General features: G+C 39.9%; 2 protein-coding genes across 2 annotated transcripts; one reads left to right on the top strand and one right to left on the bottom strand.

Moving 5' to 3' along the window:
* Window positions 1–175: 175 nt before the first annotated feature.
* Window positions 176–13423, top strand: riok1 (RIO kinase 1 (yeast)). The gene is made up of 17 exons (XM_017725245.2): window positions 176–396; window positions 1050–1266; window positions 1519–1603; window positions 2750–2819; window positions 2939–2981; window positions 3066–3158; window positions 4369–4481; window positions 4568–4648; window positions 6953–7039; window positions 7126–7263; window positions 7396–7499; window positions 9161–9267; window positions 10761–10826; window positions 10936–11052; window positions 11165–11218; window positions 12503–12637; window positions 13046–13423. Exons 1-17 carry the CDS (start codon window positions 326–328, stop codon window positions 13154–13156), a joined length of 1692 nt encoding a protein of 563 aa, XP_017580734.1. The 5' UTR covers window positions 176–325; the 3' UTR covers window positions 13157–13423.
* A 1-nt stretch (window position 13424) lies between these two features.
* On the bottom strand, window positions 13425–21477 carry nebl (nebulette). Its single transcript, XM_017725246.2, has 7 exons — window positions 21245–21477; window positions 20977–21071; window positions 20600–20684; window positions 17479–17586; window positions 17070–17250; window positions 16743–16861; window positions 13425–14166 (listed from the first exon to the last, which is right to left on the bottom strand). Exons 1-7 carry the CDS (start codon window positions 21311–21313, stop codon window positions 13990–13992), a joined length of 834 nt encoding a protein of 277 aa, XP_017580735.2. The 5' UTR covers window positions 21314–21477; the 3' UTR covers window positions 13425–13989.
* Window positions 21478–25549: the final 4072 nt, after the last annotated feature.

The following is a 25549-nucleotide window of genomic DNA, read 5'->3' as shown; positions in this document are numbered from 1 at the left end:
ATTTACCATGAGAGGTAAAGAGCAGCTGGCGTTTATTTTTAAGTAAACCGACCGAAATGTTGAAAACAGCGACGAAACATTATATCATAAACACAGAGGCCAGTACATGTCATGCGTGGCCTGAGCGACGTGATGACGCATGAAGATAAAACACGGCGTCATGTGCTTGCTGCGTTTTGCTTTTCCTCCGACTGGTCGCTCTCGGCTCCCGTACCCACGTCGTCGTCAGTGAGGGGAGTACGTTTGTGTTCGGCGGGTCTGTTTTGACCGTAAGAGTCCGAATTTGTCCTCGTTGTGTTTCCCAGCGTATTAATCTCTTTCCAGGATGGACAGGAGGGGCTGCGCGGTGATGCCGCAGGTCGTGCCCGGACAGTTTGACGACGCTGAGTCGGGCAGGTGAGAAGCGTCAGCAGCTAATGTGCTAACTGTTAGCTCCGTGCTGTTAGCGTTGGGTACACATGCTGTTTCCCAGCTTCTCTTCACGGCGCAGGCATTTAAGATTAAGATTAAGAGACCCTTATTAGTCCCACAACGGAAATTTCATCTCTGCATTTAACCCATCCGTGAAGTGAAACACCACATACACTCTAGTGAGCACACACACACTAGGGGGCAGTAAGCACACTTGCCCGGAGCGGTGGGCAGCCCTATCCACAGCGCCCGGGGAGCAGTTGGGGGTTAGGTGTCTTGCTCAAGGACACCTCAGTCGTGTGTTGTCGGTTCTGGGAATCGAACCGGCGACCTTCTGGTCACGAGGCTGGTTCCCTAACCTCCCCTCGACTGGCCCGATGCGTAACTGAACATTACACGGTGTCAGTGTGCTGAGCTGTGGTGTCAAGTACGTGTTATTACACAGCTACGATACGATTTATCGCACAGCCCTGGTGGCAAGATATAAAATCACTGTATTGCTAACGCTAATTGACTGGTGGAAAACCCCCAACACTGTTGTCAGCGTTTAAAATTGGTCCGTTACCATGTATTTGGCAAATCATCAAGCTAGACTGACTGGGCCTCTGAGGTAATAATATATGTGTGGCTCTCTCCAGCGACTCAGAAGTGAGTCACAATACTGGCCAGCCTCCAACACTGGAACCCAAGCTCAGTGGAGTCAATTTACAGCCCTTGTCCCTTGAACCTGTCCAGCCAGATGAAGATGATGAGGAAGATGATGAGGAAGATGTGGATGATGACTGGGACTGGACTGAGTCAGCTGGAGATTTTACTAAACGCTACACTGCAATGAGGACTGGAAACAGTCGACAGGTATTTCGGATAACATGGCAGGCTTTTAATGCAAAATCAATCAGCTTGAACAAGTGAAATGGTATTAATATTGTTTTAAACAAAAACAATTTGAACTGTAAAAATCGTCATTGTGATTTTTCCACAATGACTTTAGCAGTAACTGTTTTACATGATAATCCTTTTAATTTGGAATCCTTGGTATCTAATTCTCGAATAACGTGACTGAGTTTCTTTATGTTTCTCTCTTTTTTTTTTTTTTTTTCCCCTCAGGCTAATCGACAGAACTCAAAGTCAGATAAGATGAGTGTTCCGTCAGACAAGGCTCTGATGAAGTTTGAACACAAAATAAATCTAGGTAAGTTGAGCATATTCCTTCCCCAAATATCAGCGGTGGACAGTAACGAAGTGAATGTAATTTGTTGCTGGACTTTACTGAAGTAGTTCCTTTTAGGGTGACATTTTACTTCACTCCACTACATTTTACAGTCAAATATCTTACTTTTTACTCCACTACATTACATGAAATCTCTCGTTTCTTTTGATTTATGTGTGTATAAAACATGTCAAAACAATAGAAGCATGAAGGAAGAACACCAGTCAGGGCACAGCGGTCACTTTGTTTTGGGCTTGTTTTGACCTGTTGGTCATACCGACCCAGTGCAGCACACAGTTCAATGTCAGCTTAGCAGTGTAAAATGGTCTGTGTCTGTTCAACATAAATGATGAACCTAACTTTGTGTAAATAGACCACAATATAGAAATATGTCCACATATGCAGTCGTGACTGACGCTGCTTTTTTCTGAATTTATACATTTTATAGTAAATTAGTTTGGGCTGGTTTGTTTATGAACAGAGGCCTACAGATCAACATAGTAAAGGAAGCTTATTTGTGATCCTGAGTTTAAAGCCAGTTTTTATTAAACTTGGAACTAAGTTGCAAATAAATCTTAAACTGAAACTTTACTAGTTAGCAAAAACTGATTTTAGAGCCACTCTGTTCTCCCTGATGGAAACTGTTTACCTTCAGTGTTTTGCTTATGATAATTTTAATAGACATCAGCATCGCTAATGAATGACGTTCTATTAAAATATTGGTTTACTAAGAGTGACTGGAGTCGTTTCACCTAAAATGATAATGGATGTTAATGAAGCAATAAAATGTTAATGAAGCAAGTGTCTGGTTACAAAATGATAATAGGACATTAGAATCATAATTAATCTTTTAGTACTTTTCAGTACTTTAGTACATTTGAAGGCAAATACTTTAGTACTTCTACTCAAGTGGAGGTCTAATAGGAGGACTTCTGATTTTACTGCAGTAATATTTTACCTTGGGTATATCTACTTTAAATTAAGCACATGATTTGTGTACTTTGTCCACCACTGCTATATATAGATCTCTATAAATAAAGAGGAAGCAAGAGCTACAGCTAGAGTTTGGAGATTAAGTTGACCTAAATATACTCTTCTTCTCACTTAGCCTTGGTTTTTATTTCCCAGATAAGCTGAACTATGCAGATTCTGTTATCAACAGAGTCACAGTGATGCAAAAACAACGAGAAGCCGACAAGTTAGTAATCTTTTCCTCATACCCAGGTGTTTTCTTTCCCTATCTCATGTTCTTCGTTTAACAGAATGAATATTGCATTATCTTAAATGCTTAAATAACCTCTTCTGTTGTTACTGCAGGTACAGAGTTAAGGATAAATCAGATAGAGCCACCGTGGAACAGGTATGTGTCTTCTGACTTGTGATGGTAACACTTGAGAAACTCTGAAAATATGAGAAAGGCCATACTGACTGTCCACTCTTGCAGGTTTTGGACCCTAGAACTCGCATGATTCTCTTCAAAATGCTGAGCAGAGGAGTCATTTCAGAGATCAACGGCTGCATCAGCACTGGCAAAGAGGTAGTAATAATGCTGAATAAGTAAAATTTCTTGTAGTGGACAATAATATCATAATAAATTACATCTAAATAAGCTTTTCTGAGCATGTTGTGAATTTTGTCAATGATTAAACTACATTTTTCAATAAAAGGAGATTTTATTCTCATGCATGCTTCTGTCTATGCAGGTCAGTTTAGCACCTACACACTCTTATTACACAGCCATGCGGTTGTATCATGCAAAATGTGGGTTAGCGTTGTACTGCTGAAATAAGCATGGGTGTCCCTGAAAAAGACGGCATCTAAAAGGCAGCATATGTCGCTCTAAAGTTTGCATGTCTTTCGGCGTTAATGGTGCTTTCACAGATGTGAAGGTTGCTCACTAATAGCCCCCCCCTACAATGATGGACCCTGGCTTTTAAACTTTACACTGGTAACAGTCTGTTTGATCCTCTGTCTGGGAGAACATGATGTTTTTTGTTTTTGTAAATAATCAGGAAGGTGGAGTTGTCAGACTACAATACCTGTTGTTGTTGAGTCCATTTCAGATGAGCTCAAGCCCACAGAAGTCAGCAGCGTTTCTAGACTTCCGCTGTGCATAATACAGTCTAAACATGCATTTGTGGATTCTGTGCATTTACATTTACATTTATGGCGTATGCTCTTATCCAGAGCGACTTACAATTTGATCATTTTACATAGGTAGGCCAAGGCGGTGTTAGGAGTCTTGCCCAAGGACTCTTATTGGTATAGTGTAGGGTGTTCGCCCAGGTGGGGATTGAACCCCAGTCTACAAGGCAGAGGTGTTAACCACTACACTAACCAACCGCACACTTATTGACATTGACATTGACAACGATATTGCTGAGCCCAGGTGGTGATACGCATCACAGACGCGTATTGATTTTTAGTGTCATGCTGTTTGAGATTCTCTGAATCTTTGGATGATATTGTGTGTTGTAAAGGGTGACAACCTAACACCCTTGTAATTGCTCAATGATGAATGTTCTTCTTAAACAGTTAAAGTGTTTGCTGATGCATTTTTTGGCAAAGAGGCAAGCCTCGAGATCCAAAACCGAATAACGGACTCAGCCATTCTGGATGCTCATTTTATGCCAGAGTGTAATCTGACCACCCCCTAAACTTTCATTGTGCAGTCAGGAGATGAGTGATGGGAGTCTGAATCCCACTTGCTGTGTCATTTTAGCTCTTTATTCTTTCTCATTCTCCAGGCCAATGTTTACCATGCTACCACAGCCAAGGGAGAAAGTCGAGCCATTAAGATTTACAAGACGTCAATTCTGCTTTTCAAGGACAGGGATAAATATGTCAGTGGAGAGTTCAGGTAAGACAGTTTGGCCTGTGCAGGATGTCCAGTTTACACCGCTGGATTGTCACATCTCACTAACTTTTGATGAAATACTCTTTAAGGTTTCGCCACGGCTACTGTAAAGGCAACCCAAGGAAGATGGTTCGGACGTGGGCGGAGAAGGAGATGAGGAACTTGAGCAGGTTGGTTTTAACTACACAGGCTGTGTTCAGAGATACAAAACCACACAGTGTGTTCACTCCCATATTAGATAAACATGCCTGCTCTTTTAAGGTCTGAACGTTGTGCTATGTAAGGTCCTGGTGCACCCTCATCTACACCTGATGACTCTAGACACGCCCTGCTGAAGTGCTTTCATGCTAATCCACCTTTTCTTATATAAGTTTATCTGGGCAGTGTTTATTTTTGGTTTTGTTCAGTCTGTGTTGCAATTTAATGATATAGCACAGTTCATAGATGTGCACTGTTTTAATGCTGCTCCTATACCTGTGCCATAATCCCTGTAATATACATCAGTCATAATACATAATTATACATTACTCATTTTGCTAAATGGCCAGTTGCCTCTTATTTTCAGCATAGCACTTTGACTCATGTTATTTAAATCTGCAAATGTTTTTGTGTGTTAAATGCTGGTTTGCCTCACTAAAGGGCAAGGATTGTTATTTACATTGCAGCTAATACAAAGAACTGGTGCGTTTTAGAGCTACGAAATCTTCCTTTTATTATTATTATTATTATTATTATTATTATATATATGTTGGACCCAGATCATGTTCAGATTTCTTGTTTGGGTCCTCATAGCCCACGTCCCACTTTCCCCTCTGCTTTAGTTTTATTCCTTACTTTTTATTCTTCATTCTTACTTTTACTGCAGTCACTTACTTGTCTTGTTGACAGATTTTAGCACTGAGGCCCATGTTCATGAGAAAATGGATGCGAGGTCAGTAAAAGAGGACTCAAAGGATAATTTATTGTGGCCAGAAGAACATTTTAATTGAATTTATTTGGTCTGTGTGAAGGAATTGCCTTAACTGGTTTAATCCTAAGTGTCTATCTTGCAGTATTAGAACTGAGTAAACATTAGAACAGCACAGTATGTCAAGTTTATCCAGGCTAAAAATGTTTAGGATGTTGCTTGAAAGCACTGCTTGAATTTTCAAGCAGAACAGTTTTAAGGCAGTTTCGGAGTTGGCTGTTTTGTTTCACTGTCATTTTCTATATGGAAAAGGATATATATATATATATTTTTTTTTTTTTTTGTTTGTTTATACACATTCACCGGCCACTTTCTTAGGTACAATTAGGTACAATTGCTTCTTAACACAAATAGCTAATCAGCCAATCACATGGCCGCAACTCAATGCATGTAGGCATGTAGAGGTGGTCAAGACAACTTGCTGAAGTGCAGACCGAGCATCAGAATGAGGAGGAAAGGGGATTTAAGGGACTCTGAACGTTGCGTGGTTGTTGGTGCCAGACGGGCTGGTCTGAGTATTTCAGAAACTGCTGATCTACTGGGATTTTCACACACAACCATCTCTAGGGTTTACAGAGAACGGTCCAAAAAAGAGGAAATATCCAGTGAGCGGTCAGTTGTGTGGACGAAGATGCCTTGTTGATGTGAGAGGTCAGAGGAGAATGGGCAGACTGGTTTGAGATGATAGAAGGGCAACAGGAACTCAAATAACCAACCAAAATCTCTGAGGAACGTTTCCAACACCTTGTTGAAAGTATGCCATGAAGAATTAAGGCAGTTCTAGAGTTCAACCTTTTACTAGCAAATAATAAAGTGTCCATAGAGTGTTTCTTTTTTTTGTTGTTGTGTTTTGTTTTTTTTTTTGTTTTTTTTTTTTTTTTTTTTTTTTTTTGAAGATGAAGGCTGTTATTGTTGCTATTTTATTAGTAGTATTTTGTTACTGTGTACTGTTACAGTACTTTTAATTTTCTAGTGCTGTCATTAAAGACTTGAGGTTTTATGCAGCACACAAGGTGATCAGCTGGTTCGGGTCAGGTACAGACATAGTTTCATTGCATTCGGGTCAGTTTCTGGCTCAAAATTGATGACGTCCTTTGGGCCAAGTCAGGTTTGGCCATGTACAGGAAGCTCTCAGGCTGTATTCGGGTTTGGATCAAAATTTCAGTCCAGCTTAAAGTTGGGTATTAAAAATCTGCCAAAAATCATGCTATTTTTCTTTTGAAGAAATCTGAATTTATACAATTTATATATAATATTGGTTCATCCTCTGGATTCAGATTAATAACAGTACTGTACCTCGCCACCTCTCCGGTGGAAAGCCACCTTTAGATCCGAACATCGGCCTGTTTTTTTGTTTAGCAGGGTATCTTTGGGATCCTCTGTATGTTAATGGGTAATTCTAAAGTTTTTTTTTAGCCCCAGTCCAGCCCAGTTCTTGAAGGACTCATTAATAACAAATATTTTACTGAATCTGCTGTTTGCCTTATTTGTGTGCTTTTGTTTCAAGGCTTAAAGCAGCAGGAATTCCCAGCCCAGAGCCCATCATGCTTCGGAGCCATGTTCTCGTCATGGGCTTCATTGGAAAAGATGACATGTATGTATGCAATCAACGCTGTTTGTACCCTTTTGTGTAAACCACCATGGACAGTGGTTGCTCATCCGTATATGTTCTTGTCTCAGGCCTGCTCCTTTATTGAAGAATGCTGCGCTGTCTGAATCCAAAGCTCGAGAGCTGTATCTGCAGGTCATCCAGAACATGAGGCTAATGTATCAGGACGCTCGACTGGTCCATGCTGACCTCAGCGAGTTTAACATGCTGTAAGTCGTGTCGTGGTTCCACACAAAGCTTCTGAGACTCATCTACTGTTGTACTTATAGGCAACTCCGCTTGACGGAGATGGGCTAGAATTCATGCTTGTCTTGTTTAACTGCCTGTACACTTTCATGCAGGTACCATAATGGAGACGCATATATTATAGATGTTTCCCAGTCTGTGGAACATGACCACCCTCATGCTTTGGAGTTTCTACGTAAAGACTGCAGTAATATTAATGGTAGGTGTAGTAAAACAGGGCACACTGCCTTCGTAGACGGGTAAAAACAACAAGCTTTTATAACTGGGCGGAATCACAATTGAAATTCTTCCAAAGGGACGAGGATCTTTACAATGAACACAAAGCAGACCCTCAGTCCACTTTGTTTTTGAGGCAACAGTCATAAAGGAATGGACAGTCTTTCAGGGTTAACCGTAGCCTAACGTGAGCACCTGCTGTCATACCGCTTAAGGAGGATTAGACAACACCATAGTGAATCAGCTGGTACTGAAGCGTTTTTACAGCATTATCTGATGGTTGGATACAGCAGTATATGGGATGCACATATGAGACTATGAGACAATGAGAATTGAAACAATTGAATTTTAGCAAAGCTGGATTCTTCTTTTCTGACCTGTACAGGTGCCAGAGTGTGACTGATGCTCTGTTTAAGGTCGAAAGGAAACGAACAAAAAGCTCTCCAATAGGAAGCCAATTTCAGCTTTAGAGAAATAAAAATGCAAAACAACATTTAGCACCATGTTTCTGTTTCGAAAACAATATTCACATGACATCAATATATCTTTGTTTTTTTTACTGTTTTGCAAAGCAGAAATAACATTAAACGAGTACTTTGGTTGTTAAAAATGGTTTATTAAAAAGTGAAGGGACATCCCAGAATATTAATGTTATTGATAACCTAACACTATCACCTTCATATTCCTTAAACTTTTAAAATGGTTTTATTTGTGTGTGTATGTCTTCTTATTGCTGTACTTGTGCGGACCCCATGTGATAGGACTATATTAATTTTTTATTAAATTTATTTATTTATTTATTTGCTCAAGTGAGGACATTTTGCTGGTCTTCACTTGAGCATGTTGTTTTCACCACGATTACTTTATTTGAAAAATAAAAGAGCAGAAAACTTCCCTTTTGGATACTGAGTTTAAGATTAGGGTCAGATTTAGATTTAGGTGTAGTGTTATTTAGCTGCAGTACCACAGAAATCAATAGAGGTCTATGGATGTCTTCATATGTATACCATATGCATATCAAGACAAATGTATGTTTTTGTGTGTAAATACACCCATTTTAATTTGCTCTGTGAGTGACAAACCATTATAGGGAGAAACCACTTGAGGCCGATGTTGCTTCTCTGCTTCCCCTGGCATAAATGATTCATTATAAGGGGAATTCCAGTCTAAATTAGTTTAGCAGATTCAGAGAGTCAGATGAAAGCTTGAGATGGTCTACTATTCAGTCTTTTTCATATGAATCACTCTTATTTCATAGACAGTAACACCTATAAACTCTCTTAGCTGGACTTCAGAAGGTGCTTTAAGATGATAAAGTTAAATATACTTAATACTTACAATCTTATATATTTATCTGCCTTCATATGATTTTCAATTTAGAATGCATTATAAATGCTAGTTTTAAGATGACTTATCTATATATTTATTTTATTTAATGACCTTGAGAACTTACTCTCTCATTTTAGAATAATTTCAAACATACCACAATACTGGCTTTATATTATTGAAAATATTCATAATTCATCATTGTTGTACACTGATTTCTTACTTTTGTCTTTCAAGCAGTGATGTGCCAAACTTGGTCATATTTGAGATTAATTCAGTTTAATTATTTGATCTTATCTCTTTTTATCATGCTCTCAGACTTCTTCCAGAAACATAATGTTGCTGTGATGACGGTGCGAGAGCTGTTTGAGTTTGTCACAGACCCCTCCATCACAAGTGACAACATCAACCAGTACCTAGAGAAGGTTTGTGTTAATTTTTTTTTTTTTCTTTTTTTTCTTTCTAACCACTCATGTAGTGTGTATTCATAAAGTCAGTGACTAAAATTATCACCAGTTTCCGAGTTATGTAAGGGTGTAACAACTCCAATGCGGAATCAAAACAACAATAAACTGCTCAGCCTCTTAAGAGGTAAGAGAGAAGATATAAAATCTTTAAAAATGTTTTGTTTTTTTCGGCTATGCAGTTCATTTCCATTAAACTGTCATTTAGCCAAAAAAATGCTTTCTGCAGTGATGTCAGTTCCTGCAAAAAACTATACATTTTTGTTTATGTTTGGTTTTAAATTGGGCTTGCCTAACGTCACCATAACCTGTGGATAAATTAAGTTTCTGTCGTAACTGTGTAGTTAATATTAATAACATGTGCAACACTGTAACTACGGATGATTGAGCCAATGTTACAGATGGATGACAGGAGTTCAGACTATGTAATTACACGTTTATCAACTTCAGTTCTGCCTCATGTAATTACACGTGCATCGTCTATAAAAGAACTTTGCTGTAGTGCAGTGTTAGTTACATTTTTTAAGATCAGTGGACAGTTCCTGTGTAGTTATTATGTAGGTACTGTTTAATAATGAGGTGGTAATACACAATTAATAGACGTTAAATATAAAGTGGGATTTTTTTTTTGGTTCTCCTACCGCAGTCATTATGTGAGAGATCACGTTTCTCTTTGATGGAACTGTTTGAGCACTTAGAGCGGCTGTAGTCTTATCTGGACATCTCTCTCTGTAAGACCTGAAAATCGACAGCATTCTTTTAGGAACGTTCCTGTTCCCACCTCAGTCCAGCTACACCTCTCCATTTATTTATTTATTTGTGTGGTGTGTGAGACACATATGAGGGCAATCTGTCATATGACAGTACATTTATGTGTAAATGCATAATTTCCTCCTGATCCCCCCCCCAAAAAACACATGCATTTGTAAAAAATATATATATATAATATTAATATATCTTTTATTAGACCGCTAATATTTCTTCATTGAAAAATCAGCCACAGCCACTTTAAACAGTTATAAAGTTCACACAACACTGCTGCTGTTTACTGTTCAAATTACAGCTATATAAGAGTGCCTTGTCCTGAAACCTGTATGATTTGCAATGTTATGATTATCATTTGGCTTCATACAGCAGTATATTATTAAAGCCACTGTCCCATCCCTAATATTGTGTGTGGAGGCAAATTAGGGGTTGTGTACATATACACATGAACACGCTCTCATAATGACCGATTTCCAATCCTGCCATCATGGTGGGTGTAACTAAATTTATTGGATGTAGGTGTAACTATAATCCAAAATGTGTTTTTTTTTTGTTTGTTTGTTTTTTTTTTTTTTTTTTTTTTTTTTAATATTACTGTTTGCTGTTTAGTAATAACTGTGTGTGCTTCTCTTGGAGCGTGCCTTGCTTGTGTGCCCTGACTCCTGCTTTAAAATGCTTCGTAACCACAGGCAATGGAGATAGCTTCCGCAAGAACAGCAGAGGAGAGAACCAACCAAGACAAAGTGGATGAGGAGGTATGACAGCCTGATGTTTAGATCATTCATATTAACAGTAGATTGAGATGCAGTATTTCCTGGGTACATTGCGGTGAGTTGGTTTCTTTCCCCTGTGTCAAAATGACAGGTGTTTAAGAAGGCCTACATTCCTCGTACGCTTAATGAAGTGAGTCATTATGAACGAGATGTGGACACCATGATGAAGAAGGAGCAGGGGTCGTCTGAGAACGTCCAGAATGACTGCGTGAGTGCCAGTGTCCTCCTTGCAGGCTGGTTGACCAGAAAGTCAGTATGTGCGAAATACTGAAAGCTTCTCCTTTTTTTTTTTTTTTTTTTTTTTTTTTTTTAAATGATAGGTCCTGTACCAGACAGTGATGGGTTTGAAGAAGGACCTTTCAGGTGTGCAAACGGTAAGATTTTTATTCAGTTTTGTTCAGTAATTATTTTTTTTGCTTTTAGACAACAGTGATAACTAGTATGTTAATTATGTGAACACTCCTCCTAATCATCGAGTTGAACTGTTGTAAGCTACACCCACTGCTGACAGGTGTGTAAAAATCAAGCACATAACCATGCAAACTTCATAGACAAAACACTGACAGTAGAATGGGTCGTACCGGAGAGCTCAGTGACTTCATACATGGCTCTGTCATAGCATACCGCCTCGGCCACAAGCCAGTTCGTAAACATTTTGTGCCTCTAGATTTGTCCCAGTGAACTTTAAGTGGTATTATTGTGTAAAGGAAGCCTCAAGGCTCCATGAATCAGTTGACCAACTCAAACTTGTAGAATGGGGCCTCTCAAAAATCCTCTGTTGTAACTCACCTCTCTGGAAGCAACATCAGAACAAGAATTATACGCATTTCTGAAATTGTTTCCATGGCAAAGCAGCTGGAGTGGTGTAAAGCACACAAACACTGAAGCAGTGGAAACATCTAGCAGTGTGATGGGCGAATCTGGGTTTGGCAGATGCCAGGAGAACGCTACATACCAGAATGCATAGTGCCAAAAAAAATTTGGTGGAGGGGGGGTTTGATGGTCTGTTTGTCTGGGTTTGGGCCCCCTGGAGTTAATTAATATTAATGCAGAGACATTTTAGACCAAAATATGTTCCCAGCTTTGTGGCCACAGTTCAGAGAAAGCCTTTCGCTGTTCCAGCATTATTTTGATGCTGTGCACAAACCGAGCTTCATAAAGACATGATTTGACAAGATTAGTGTGGAAGAACTCCAGTGGTCTACACAGAGCCCTGACCTCAACCCCACTGACCACCTTTAGGATGAACTGGAATATCGATTGCAAAATCGGTGCCTGACCTCACAAATGCTCTTTTGACTGAATAGGCATAAATTCCCACAGACCAAAATCTTGGAGAAAGCCTTTTCAGAATGGTAATGGTTTTGGAATAGTCTATCCAATAAACTCATAGATTTTTGCATCTGAAATGAGTTTGCATCTGAAATTGATGAGGGTATGATCTGTCGTAACTGTTTTGAGCTTATTGACCATCTCCTACATCAGCCCCAAGTGTCTTAGAGCAGGAAAATACCAAATTATGCAGTGCAAGGGTGTGGCAGGACCAGATTAGGTAGGCAGTTTGCCCACATGATGACTCCAAGCAATAAAAGGGCTGAAAAATGAACACCAGCTGCTGTTGTTTGCTGGTCTTATTCACCTCCTCCACTGTATCACAGGTTCCCTCCTTGCTGGAAGGCTGTACTGAAGATGGGAGCTCCAGCAATGATGAAGATGAGGAGGAGGAGGAGGACTCTGAAGCAGAGGACAGAGAAGAAAGGGACCAGGACAAGACTCAACCGCTGGACAAAAAGGTATATGGAAGTGAAATGAAGGAGGTTTCAGTGCAAACAAGGAGAGACTGAAGCACTAGTTTGGTCAGAAATAGCATGCAGTTAAATGCAATGTTTTGAACACCTCGTTTAAGTTTTAATTTTTTATTTTTTTTTTGCAGGATTTCTGTTTGTTTGAGTTTGACATACTGAGAGAAAATATAGTCATTACTTGTGTGCAGGCCACATTTTAGTTTTGTTTTTTTTGCCCCCAGCATGTTCAAAGCAGGAAATAAACAGTACTTGTGCATTAAAATCTGCAGAACTGTGTTCTCTGTAGAAGATGTGTTCACTTATTTTCAAGCTTAATGATTCATGTAATTAATAAATATTTCAACCCAAAAAAACTAGCAAACTAAATGTATTAATGCGTTTTTTTTCCCCCTTCAGGAAAGAAAGAAATTGGCAAAAGAAGCTCAGAGAGAGAAACGAAAAAACAAAGTACCCAAGCATGTGAAGAAGCGCAAAGAGAAAGTTTCCAAGATGAAGAAAGGAAGATGAGGAAATAGGTGGACACAGCTCTACCACCCAAAAATGAGGACTGACGAATGACAGACAGGACACACTCACAATTTTTAATGAGGGCACTGAATCGATTAGGGAATCGATCAGAGTGGCACAATCAATGAGATGATCATGCTGGCTGCATATGAGGCCTGGACTAAACAGGGGCAAAACCATAACCCTGCCGATAGAACCAGCCCCCCTGCCAAACCTACCACGTGTGAGATTTTCATTCATTAAAACGAGCTGAAATTGGCAAAGGAAGTTTTCTAGCATGGTAGCATTTCTTTAATGTAATGTGTACATGACAGTTCACATATACTGTTTATTCATACATTTTAACAAAGACATGCAACAAAAACTTTGTAATTTTGCATCATTTAATATGTTGGACACAAAAGCTTATTTAAAAGGAAATACACACAATATTAAATCAATCAGGAAACCAAGACAGAACATGTGTTTTTACATATAATCTGGGATTTCCAGGTCTTTTTTATCCTCATATATTTATCTAGGAAAAAGGCTCAACCCAAGTATTTACAATTCAGCTTAAATTAGAATTCTCATAGGTACAAAATACATGGTGTACAAGTTACAAAACTCTATCAGTACATGACATGCACTAATACATGACTGTATGAATTGGGAACGACGTAACAAAACAAAACACACCTCTTATAAAGACTGAAAGACTTGACAATTTGTTCTACCAAAATAGAGGCCTACCTTTGTCTATTTACAAGTGCTTGATCCTCGTACTGACTGCAGTGAAGCGGTTTAATTTGAGGCTCGGCAGGGGTGAGACTCGGGCGTTTGGAAGAGGGGAGCTAGCGAATGCCCTCTACGTAGTTGGCGGGCAGCATGCCAGAGCGGCCGGTCCGCTGCACTGTCCCGTACAGCCAGCCTTCATCGATGGGCTGCACATTGTGGATAATGTCACCATCTCGGAACGACACCTCGTCGCAGTCCTGAGCAGTGTAGTCATACAAAGCCCTGTAAACACTCTGAAAGGGCAAAGGGGCAAATGGGTTAATGGTATATTTTAGCCCACAAACCTAATTTCTGCAGATTTCCTATTTCACCAACTAACCAAATGTAAATAGTTAACATGGCTAACCCATGGCTTCTGATGATCTGTGATGTATTGGAACTGAGTCAAATAGTGAAAAATATTATATGACGGTTATGCATAATTGCATTGGTGTCTATGTGGAAGATATGGATATATTCAATCACTTCTACTAATAATACGGTCATTCTGTGAGTCAGATGAAGCTGGAGCACGCTCTCTCCATCACTGTATCCTGGATCATTAACTAAGCTCCCTGTGTTTAGGGCATTAATGAGGAGTCGACGACAGAGCAGTCGGGTTGTGATCACCTGCCACCTTTTAACAAGAGCTTTGAAAACGCCAGCATAGGCCAAAGCTGAAAGTATGAATACAACTGAATGTTTTCGTACATTTATAGTTGAGTAGTCAGTTATTTTAATGATTAATATAAGTATTTTTTTTGTCTCTTTCTTCAAATCTGATCTACAAAAATTAACTGAATTGAAGAAATTAAGTTGCCCATCGGTTTGTACCAAATGTGTTACGTTTACTGCCTTCTGTGGAAAGCACTGGCTTTGTCCTAATAGCTGCATAGTTTTCTATCTGATCTCCTTGATTTTAGCTCATCTGGTGGCCTTGGAGGATCCTACATGTTGGGGAGGATCTGCCAAGAGCTAAGGGCTACAGATGAGACAAAACCAAGTGAAACTCCCACATAAATGCACACTAATGAACACACACACACACTAGGGGGCAGTGAGCACACTTGCCCAAAGCGGTGGGCAGCCCTATCCACAGCGCCCAGGAAGCAGTTGGGAGTTAGGTGTCAAGGGCTCAAGGGCACTTTAGTTACATACTGTAGCCTCACAGGGATCGAGCTAGTGACCTTCCGGTCACAAGGCTGGTTCCCTAACCGACAGCCCACGACTGCCCCCTTCATGAACGAAAAATGTACCTGCACAGCACCTTTATTTCTAACAGTGTAGGGCTTGTGATGTTTTGGGGGATTTATTTAGTTGGAGGGCGGAGTGGCAGGCATTTAAAAAGTATCTCCAAACCATTGTGACTAGTTTGTAATTGGAGCTCGAGCTAAATTTTAAATTTGTAGAATAATAAAAATTTACCTGAATCTTGACAATTTGAAATTGAGCTTAACTTGCAAATACTTATATTGTTGCACCCTAAATGCATGAAAGTGTTGCACATGGTGCAAACATTAACATGCTGAATTCTGTGTTTTGTTGCACCCCTATATGCCACAAGTCAGCATGGTGCAAACTGCACATAATGAATAAACATATGGACAAAATTCATGATCCAGCCTTCAGGTGTCTGCTGCTACTGCTAATCATACTTGATGTATGACAATTTTTCTCAAACGTTTTTACATAACAGTATGTCATAGTGTCAGAAACTACATGAGCAAGTCAATCAGAGATCACTTAAAAGGGAATTGTACTGATTCTTCAAAATATCTTCATAATTCTTTCATTAAGATATAAACTCATTCCCTAACCCTAGAAACTGGCACAGTTAGAACTGTTCACATGGGTGGTGATGGGAACCAGATCTCTGAAGTGTTTCTAACTGTTCCCTTGCAAAGTTATTATATTAGATGGTTGCATATATAGTATCTAACACTTGAGACATTAAGATAGAAGGTTTTGGCCTAAAACAGGAATATTTTTAATACATGCAGGCCAGTGAGAAATGTACAAGGTACAGTGCCACAAATAACTACCTAAAGAAATCTTCTTTAGATTTAAATACTATTCATCAACATTAAATATAAAAACTCAGAAGGCACTTGTAGGTTCCCTGGTGGTTTATTTAGTAAATAAAATGGCTATATTGTCTGTGCCAAGCCTAAAATGCAATGATTTTGTCCTGATCATTTAGTCCAGACTTGCATTTAGAGAATATTTGATCTCACATTAAACACAAACTAGCTTGGCAATGGTTCAACTGTTTGGCACCATCAGTGCTGAGTGGAGCAGTGCTGACTCCTCTTTCTATAAAAGGCTGTCTACAAGTTTACACACAAGATGACAACATTTAAAGAAATCAGAGGGAAAAGCTTTCTTTATAACTTACTAGTTTACATCTTGACTGACATCTCTACATTGTTCAATACCACTGAAAGTCTGCTTCATGCTTCTTCTCTGAGTCCCAAACTGCAAATGTTTCCTGTACATGAGTCATCATTTTCAAAGCCCCTGAGCTGAATCGGATAGGAAAACATGCCTGGTTCCTCCCAAGGTTTCTTCCTCAGTTCTGAGGGAGTTTTTCCTTGCCACTGTTGCCCCCGGCTTGCCCGCTGGGTTTTTTTTACATTCTTGTTAAAACTTTGTCTTTTCTGGAATTCTTTGAAGCTGCTTTGTGACAACATCCGTTGTAAAAAGCGCTACACAAATAAATTTGATTTGATTTGATGACACTGTACAGTTGCAGGTGGATTATAGGGCTAAAAACATGCAAATTAAAATAAATGAAAACAAACAAAAAATGGTCAGTTGGACAAGAGCTCACCATGGTTGCTGGATGTGAACGCAGCTGCATGGACCTCAGGGAGTGCATGCTGGTCTGATGCATGTAGCTGTGTCCCTGGCTATGTCCACTCGGGTAGTATGCCCCAGGAAGAACAGGCGCTGCGCAGACACAGACAGAAATAGGACAGTGGAAAATTGTAATTTATGTATATTGTATACTGCATAATATTGAGTATAATGCAATTTTGCAATTACAAAGAGTTATTGGTACCTCTAATCAGAAGTTTGGGAAATTTTTTGATCCAGAAATATCTATAAATTTGCTCATGAGTGGAATCACTTGACTTTTTGAAGCAGCTAAGCTTACCCACAATGACGCCTGGCCTCCGATCCATCTCCATGATGTACTGATGGACGTCCTGTTGTGCTGCACCGCTTCCCATTGTCTGATGGTTGGGTCTCCCTTGTGCCCGCACCAGATAAGCACCTCGCATGCCCTGAGTGACCCCATGCAACCCTGGAACCTCAAAATCCTTATGATATTTAACCTGCAAGAAGAAGCAGGATATGTGTATCTTCCTTTAAAATGGAAAATACCACTCAAACTGCAATTCCCTTCTTTCATAACTGCATAACATACATATCTGTGTCATAACAGTTCTTAAATTCATGACAGTAGTTCCTGAATAATATGCCTGCAGTTTAAGGAGTTAGCTCATTAAAATATCACATCATTGCAAGAACTCTATGCTATGAACTTCATATTCAGGCCTTACGTTGCTGATCTGATCCTGGGCTTCCTTTAGTCTCTGCACCTCTGGTGTGTCCACGAGATACCTGAGACCGCGGCCCTTACTCTCTTCAAAATTCTTCCTGTACTTCACCTACGGGTCAGAAAAATCAGAAATCCACGTCACAATAAAAGACTGGATTCCTGTAACAGGCACTGCACTTTTAGAATTAGTGGCATGAGCCTGGAGAATCACTGTTTGGATTTCTATTTTTGATGAAATAGATCATTATTATGACAATGTAATGAATTTCTCCTGTACAAACTACTGTATAAAAGTAAGACCATCCCTGATTTATTTATTGTCCAGTTAAAATGCCTTTTAAGTATAACATTTTAGTTTTTTAACCCCAGGAAAAAAGCAAAAAATGTACATTTGATAGGAGATGTGTAAGCTAAGTACTACATTATATATAGAAATTGGTTGCATTTTCCAAGTAAACACATTTACTGGTGTTAAGAACTGGATTCTGGCGTGGACAGTCCATTGGGCCTCATTCACCAGTATCTTCCTAAGTTTGTTCTTAAGTGTGTTCTTGAGAAAGGTCGTAGAAAAAGTCTGCGTTAGACTCATGACGTGTTTACAAACCGCAGAACTGTTCACACACTTGGTGCTCTTGTGTGTGTGTAGATTCTGTTCTTACCTAAGACCAAGACACAGGTAAAGGTCTTTAAAAAGGAGTGGGTTTTATGAAGAAATTGCTTCTTAAGAACAGTTGCTCTGAGAGCCCAATGCTCTGAGAACACCAGTAGCTTCTTATTTCAATTTGCAATTTTTCTTCTTTTCATTTCTCAGTGAAGGCCTCTTGGCACCTACACACCCTTTCAGATCCATAGCGTTGACTCGCTATGAGTGAAGCTTAAATTTCTCCTCTCTCAATTGAATGTTTATCTGATAGGGCAGTTTTGGTGTCTACCAGGTCTTGCAGAAGTTGCCAGGAGTCCTATTTTCTATGATTCTTTTAATCATTTTTAAAAGACTCCTGTTTTTTACCTTTCTGACAAGCTCAAGCTCCTTGGTTCATGTTGTGCCTCAGCATCTTAGGCTTGTACTGCATGACTAAACTTCCACAGGGTCAGTCTAAGACTCTTGTCTAATTTTATTTCGCTGTTGTTTTCCTCTTTCTACATCACAGTGTCTTCCTGATAAAGGTGTCAGGAACTCTGACCATTGTCAAAGTGGTGGATGCCTGGCCTGATGGATTCTGCTTCTAGAAGCTGCCTGTAGCCAACTTTCCAGCCTTAGCCAAATGTGTCAAACCTGGACAATAAAAAAATTAAAGAACTGACCAGTAGAAACAGAGTCAGATTATCAAAAGATACAGATAAAGAAAAGAACAAAAGTAATTGTACAAATAAATGTCTTTGTTGGTAGTGTCCGACATTTCTGTGAAACGTTTGTCTGGAAGGCTGGACTAGAACCTGAACAACAAGGGCTTGGCAGCATGTCCTTGTTTGCCAGGTGGAGAATCAAGGGGGATCTGCCAGCACACCACTGAGTGGACAGCTGCCTTGCTTTTCTCCATGCTGACCTCAAAGTGTCACACCCAGCCTCACACTGGCAACCAAAGCGCTACTCGGATGAGCAAAGGCTTTCTCTCTCTGATTGTTTTCCCTCTTCCCTTGATCTCCTGCCTTTGATTGTTGTTTTATAACACGGTCTACAACAACTACACATGGTTATCAAGCTGCATGCTAGGAATAGTCAGGCCATACAAATCACCCCTTTTCCAAAATAGTGGAATAGCTGAGACAAGTTGTGTTTGAAATTTGTTTCTTTAGTTTTGCTCCAATATCACACAGACTTAGGTGCTTTTTGACACTGTATGACTCTTGTCTTCTCGTAAAAATGGACAAATGTATAGCACATTGATAAAAACACAGTAGAAGTATTGATACCGCAAGGAACCTAAAACTGTGTTTTCTTTCCATTTGCGTTAATCTTACTCTTGAGTGCCCAATGAATAACATTCCAGTGTCCAATAAATAGCCAATGTATTTAGCCAAAATTATAACCTTTCCATGTAAACTGTGGGGTCCTAATCTTGGGTAATGCTTACATAAACATTACCCACACGGGTCAGAAGGCTGAGGTGGCTTGTCTCACCCACATAGCTTTTAACAAAAAACATCTCCTAAGGTCAGTTTTCAAGTCAGACTAACTTTGCACTAAAGCTAACAACCAAGCGAAAGCTAACCTAGAAAGCATAGCTGAGCTAGCAAGCTAGCTCATTTGCCAGCATCAATTCAGCCATGCAGGACTACATATCCATCAGTTTATTTCCTTAATAATAACTAATTTCCTTCCGTGAGACGTTGGCACACAAACCCTGGATGCTGTTAGTGAGCTGTGGAGACGGGAGCAGTCTAAACCACAACCTGCATATATAGAGCCCACTTCTACAGAGCCCTGCTGGTGACATCCTGTATGAATAAAAATAATGCTTGGCCACAACTTAGTAAGGCATGGGAATGAGATGATTAAGTCACAGCCACGATTTAGTAAGCCATATTCTCGTACCCACAACTTACTAAGTCATGGCCACGACTTAATCATCTCATTCCCTTTCCTTACTAAGTCTTGGCCACACATTAGGATCTCGTTCCCATGCATTAATAAGGCGTTGGCCAGGCATTATTTTTATTTATACAAGATATCACCAGCAGGGCTCCATACATTTCATTCATTTCTCTCCACTGTTATTTTCTTTTTGACATCCGTTTCTTATGAATGCTCATTAGCACATGCTCATTAGAATACTGGGACCACCCTCTCAGTTCTCAAACAGGTCTAATGAGCAGTTTTTAAGCACTATTTCATTATAATTCTCATTTGTTTTTTGTTCAATCAGACTTTCCTGGATGTTTAATAAAACTCTCAGTTACAATATCATTAGTTCCCTGGCACTTTAAAGCTTGAATTTAGTGCATGAATGTATTTTTACATATTGAAGAATGTCATACGGCATCAGAAATCAGACATGTTTATTGAAATTGACTGCATGTGTGGTATAAGGGCAATTTAAAAAAGCTCATTTCTGCCAAACTATTCCTTTAACACTGACAGAAGATTCTCTAACGAAGGCGGGAGGGGGTGATGACCCTACCTGACTCTGCAGCTCACTCTGCTGTCTCAGTCGCAGGTTCTCGGGCGTATCAGCCACAATGGTGAACGTCTGTTTCGGGTAGTGCCTGGAGGGGAAAGAAAAGCCGTTTATGGAGAGCATTAAAATAGCCTACTTGAAAAAAGTTCAAAGAGACTGCGCTATTTGGCAGAAACACATAAATTATGCTTTCTGTGCAGCAAACTGGCATATCATCAGTAGCTCTTAAGTGCTGTATCCCCAGAGATGAAAGGATGCTCTGTATTTCACTAAGCAACCAATTTGGAGAAATATGTTCATGCAGACCATTAGACCACCCCCTCCCCAACTCCCATATCATCAACAATGCTGGTTTTAAGTGATGCTGATGTTGTACATACGAATTGCAGTAGGGCTTCTTCTCGTATCCTTTGTAGTTGTTCATGTTGAGGGTCATTTTACACACCTCGCAGTGGAAGCATGCTTTGTGCCAGTACTGGGAGATAAACAAATAACAAAAAAACAAAGAAACGTATACAAACCACAGCCAGATTTAGAGTATAAAGACACAGACATTGCAAGACAGTTACAAGTCAGTATCCCATTTAAAGAGCCTATGAAATTAAACTGGAACAGTGCAATGAATAGAGTAAGAATAGAAGGAAATACCTTGTCCAGGCAGTTCACCTTCTCTGTAGCGTAGACTATTTTGCCACAGCGTGCACAATGAGGGTTCATTGTCGTGCATTAGATCCGGATCGCTGCTGGCTGGAGGCACACAAACCTGCTCTGGGTTTAGTGCGCTTCAACGCTGCCTCGGTTTCTGCAGCAGTGGATTGAAGTTGCGTGGATGCTCGGCTTATGGGGGCGTTTGCTGACTCTTTGGAAGGTGCTGGGAATGAGGACGAGCTTGATGTGAATCCGTGCCAAGCCATTCCCCGCCGAGCACACAGGAACTGAGCAGAAACAGCCTGCAGAACGCAAACAACTGAAATGTTACTGAGCAAAGTGCTAGCATTAAAGGAATCGTTTGGAAAAAAAAAACATCTAATTTATATAATTGTCTCCAGGACTTGTGAGGCTAATATACTGTCTTTAAAAAGATGGTTCTTCAAGGGTTTCTTAGTAAACTCAAAGAATTGCAAATATGCAATTGCAAATTTAAAAGGTTCTTCACAAGCTGAAATTGTTCTTCAGATTGACAGAGAATGCACTGTATATGGTTCTATATAGAATCTTTGTCAAAAGGCTTCTATATAGCACTAAATGGGTTCTGAAAGAACATTTTTGTGGCTACGTAGAACCATTTTCAAAAAGGACCTATACAGAACCATATACACTTTCTCTGTCTATCTGGAGAACCATTTCAGCTTGTGAAGATCCTTCTCATGCTTAAATGGTCCTTTGCACAGTGAAATGGTTCTCCAGATTGATGGAGAATGTCTTGAAAATGGTTATATACAGCACCAAGCATGCAAATGGTTCTTTGAGTGCTCATGGTTCCTTATAGGACCATTGTCTTTCCTAAAGGACCCTTCAAGAAACATCTTTTTTTAAAAGTGTAGTAAACAAATAACGGATCACCTTCATCATGCAGATGTCTAAAATTCGCACTGGCTTATTTATGATATTGTTATCTATAAAAGTGGACTAAAGTCCATCGGCTGGCCTAAAGCCTGGATTTTCTCCACACTTCAGTTAAGCCAGGCTGTTCCTATCTGCAAAAAATATGTCATAGATATTGAGTAATGCATCTTTCGTTTTAAAATAGGCTTTGAAAAAAAAGATGCCTTTTTTATGACTAACGTTTTTGGCTGAAGGAAATGCCAGAAACATTTAACATTATCTGGGTAGATATTTAGTCAGAGATGTTTTTGAGCAGAGCAGTGAGCTGTGCGTGTCATGACGTCATGATGAGTGCTGACTCTAGTGCTAGTGATGCTATGACCTGAGGTTTTTGTGGTCTGGCTAGTCCAGTGCGTTATACAGACAAAAAAGGATAGCTGTCAGCAGTGCACTTTGTTTTGGAGTCGAGCAGAATTGACCAGTAAACATGAAGTGACCCGGGCAGAACACAAGGGGGCAGTAATGACCACAATTTCATTTCTGTCCCTCTTATAAACGCTCAAGATTACAGACATAATCTTGAAATGATTGCTTTTTAATTATACTGACTTAGTATCTGAAAAAGGGGTTTAATTTCTCAAGATAAAGACTGATTATGTCGAAATAATGACATTTTCTGAAAACATTAAGTTAGTGTCTCAGAATGATGACTTGTCTTCTCACAACATTGACTTACTGTCTAGAAATAATTACATTTCTCAAAATAGTGACTTACTATCTTAGTATGTATTGGTGAGTTTGAGTAAGTATGAGATTATATACTGTGCTGAAATAATTAGGTGTTACATTTTTAGAATGTAAGTCATTTCGAGGTCACAGGTAAAGATGCCTCGAAGATACAGAAGATAAATCTGGTGAATAATGTACTGTTATCTGTGAAGGTGCCACGCTGACCACAGGTGAGATTTTAGCTTTGTAAGACCGTCTGTAAACCACAGAATGCACAGCCTTCTGTACCAGCTCTGTGTAAATGCAGCTTTGAGAGTTAAAACCATCAGCTAAGCCCGCCGCCCACGTTCTCCAGACTCATGTTAATAAGCTGTTGGCGACCTAAATGACTTGTTTCCTGTCACCGGCTAATCGTTTTCTACCCTCTTTCTGCGCTCAGGCTTCAGGTTGTTCATTCGAGAAATTCTCGAGCTGATCATTTAACACGGTTCATGCTTGAAGTGCACTGATTAATTCAGACAGTAAGGCGAAAAGAAAAGCCCAACGGTACAGAAAACGGTTTCTAACCTACCGCATACACGAAGCAAGCCAACAGCGTAAACCTGAAATACAAGATTCAACCTGTGAGCGCGCTGCGTGTGCCCGACTGACTGAGGCGCTGATGGAAAGTTCGATTCAATTCGCCGAACCGATTCGTTTGAACTGTGCGTTTTGATGTCCGATTCAACGATTCAGTTTTGACCTCTATGCTAACCGGCTGTCGAGATTTTAATTTCTCTGGATAGTTTTTTTATTTTTGCGGCTAAGAAAAAAAGTTCGATTTGTGTGAAATCAGCCCCAAAGAAACTGACAACACAGTGAAAATAGACGTAAAGGAGACATTAAAAACGGGCTTTGGTTAAGAGCTAAAAACAGCAGAGAGGTTTCTAAAAGTATTACACGTTATCGAAATGTTCGGCAGATGTTACAGGACAAATCCACGGAATGGTCTAAATTTTGCCTATTGAAACCCTTGCGGTTTAATTCAGAGTGGTTCGACGTGAAATTCTCCATTTGTCATCTTACCGAGCCAGAACTGTTCATGACCATGGTGATGTGAATCTACGAAGCCCTTAAGATGACATAGTGATTATTTTTAATAAGGCGTGGTTACGAATTCATATATTGAGGCCACGAGTTAATTTGATCATAACTCGCGGCTTCAACATTCATTTGTGAGGCTCATATTAAAGAAATCTCAACAAATTCGTGTTCCGGAGGATGCCTGTGGTTTTATTTCATTTTTAATCGACATTTTGTTAAAAACTACTTAACTACTTGAGCTAATCGTTTCTTTGCTGCTAATTCGTTGATTCTTGGGACCCGTTTCTGAGCTGCTGAGTGTTTATAGTGTTTATGTTGGTTGAAGTGCAGCTGAAATGCAGCTGATGTGTTTGGTGATATGACTGGTGTAGAACTGAGGTCCCATAGATCGTTATTGTTACAGGGGGTGGGAACGCACGTTCCGTTGCTGTGCATGCTGGGAATTGTAGTTCAGCACATTGGGAAACAGGCGAATACCCCCCCCCACCCCCCCCCCCCCCCCCCCCCCCCCCCCCCCCCCCCCCCCCCCCCCCCCCCACACACACACACACACACACACACACACACACACGTAATCTAAACCGCTTATCCTTCAGGGTCGCGGGGTGTGCTGGAGCCTATCCCAGCTGTCCTTGGACGGAAGGCAGAATACACCCTGGACAGGTCGCCAGTCCACTGCAAGGCAACAGGTGAATATTAATCGAAAATTAAAATAATTTCTCGGGCTGGACAGGATTACGTCGCGGTCCTACTCAGGGGGGCTTGTGTTTGACATATGACCCTCAGGAGCTCTAAAATCTCCGACATAGAAAGTTATTATAACCCCTTGATGTCTGAGAAATAGTTTTGTCATAATATTTGAGTCTAAAACACATTTTGTAAACACGGATTGGTACATGCAGGGCGTTGTAAGGCGAACCAGTACCAAAAGAACAGATGTACCACTATTTTACGGCTATTAACACGACATATAAATGGCTATATTTGTGTTGCACATCATGACCCCTGGCTAGATATCCGAGTTGAAAAGTTTCTGAGTGACTTTCAATGTAAAGAAAAAAAAATCTGAATTATGCAGGATTTAAAATAAACACACTAAAGAGCCTAAACAAAACGGAACATATCTCAGAAAACATCTTATTAGGATCATGTTTGTCAAGGGTTGTTTAGTAAGGGTAAATGGTCTATAAGAGTTCTATATATGATGGAGAATGTGGTGAAAATATTTCTATATAGCATTAAAAATGGTTCTACTATTGTGACATTGTCAAGTTGTTATGCAGTAGAAGAACCCTCTCTGGTACTATACAGAATAATTTTCAAACATGAAGCCATATACAACGTTCCTCATTAATCTGAACACACATTTCGGCATGCAAAGGGTCGTTTGAGAACGCAATGGTTCTATATTGCTCTAAATAGAACCACTGACTTTACTAAAGAACCCTTGTAAAAGCATCTTTGTTAAGATGGGGGGATTCTCGGTTATTCGGGTACATTAGATAAACTAGTGTTCTGTTGTACTTCACTGCACTCGACTCCTAAAAGAATCATTCGAACAGAACGATTCGTTGGTGAATCGAACACCACCATGAT

Source organism: Pygocentrus nattereri, chromosome 19 (genome assembly GCF_015220715.1).
Source record: "Pygocentrus nattereri isolate fPygNat1 chromosome 19, fPygNat1.pri, whole genome shotgun sequence".
Classification (NCBI taxonomy): Eukaryota; Metazoa; Chordata; class Actinopteri; order Characiformes; family Serrasalmidae; genus Pygocentrus; species Pygocentrus nattereri.
The sequence above is the reverse complement of the archived record's forward strand: the minus strand, read 5'-3'. Positions and strand labels throughout refer to the sequence as shown.

Bases quoted from the DNA above. Each gene is read 5' to 3' on its own strand.
- riok1 (XM_017725245.2), top strand. From the start codon at position 326: ATGGACAGGAGGGGCTGCGCGGTGATGCCGCAGGTCGTGCCCGGACAG. The intron at 2,820-2,938 runs GTTAGTAATCTT...TTGTTACTGCAG, and splicing joins AAACAACGAGAAGCCGACAA to GTACAGAGTTAAGGATAAAT. The intron at 3,159-4,368 runs GTAGTAATAATG...CTCATTCTCCAG, and splicing joins GCATCAGCACTGGCAAAGAG to GCCAATGTTTACCATGCTAC.
- nebl (XM_017725246.2), bottom strand. From the start codon at position 21,313: ATGAACCCTCATTGTGCACGCTGTGGCAAAATAGTCTACGCTACAGAG. The intron at 21,072-21,244 runs GTATTTCCTTCT...TTTATCTCCCAG, and splicing joins AGGTGAACTGCCTGGACAAG to TACTGGCACAAAGCATGCTT. The intron at 17,251-17,478 runs GTAAGGCCTGAA...TTCTTCTTGCAG, and splicing joins CCCAGGATCAGATCAGCAAC to GTTAAATATCATAAGGATTT.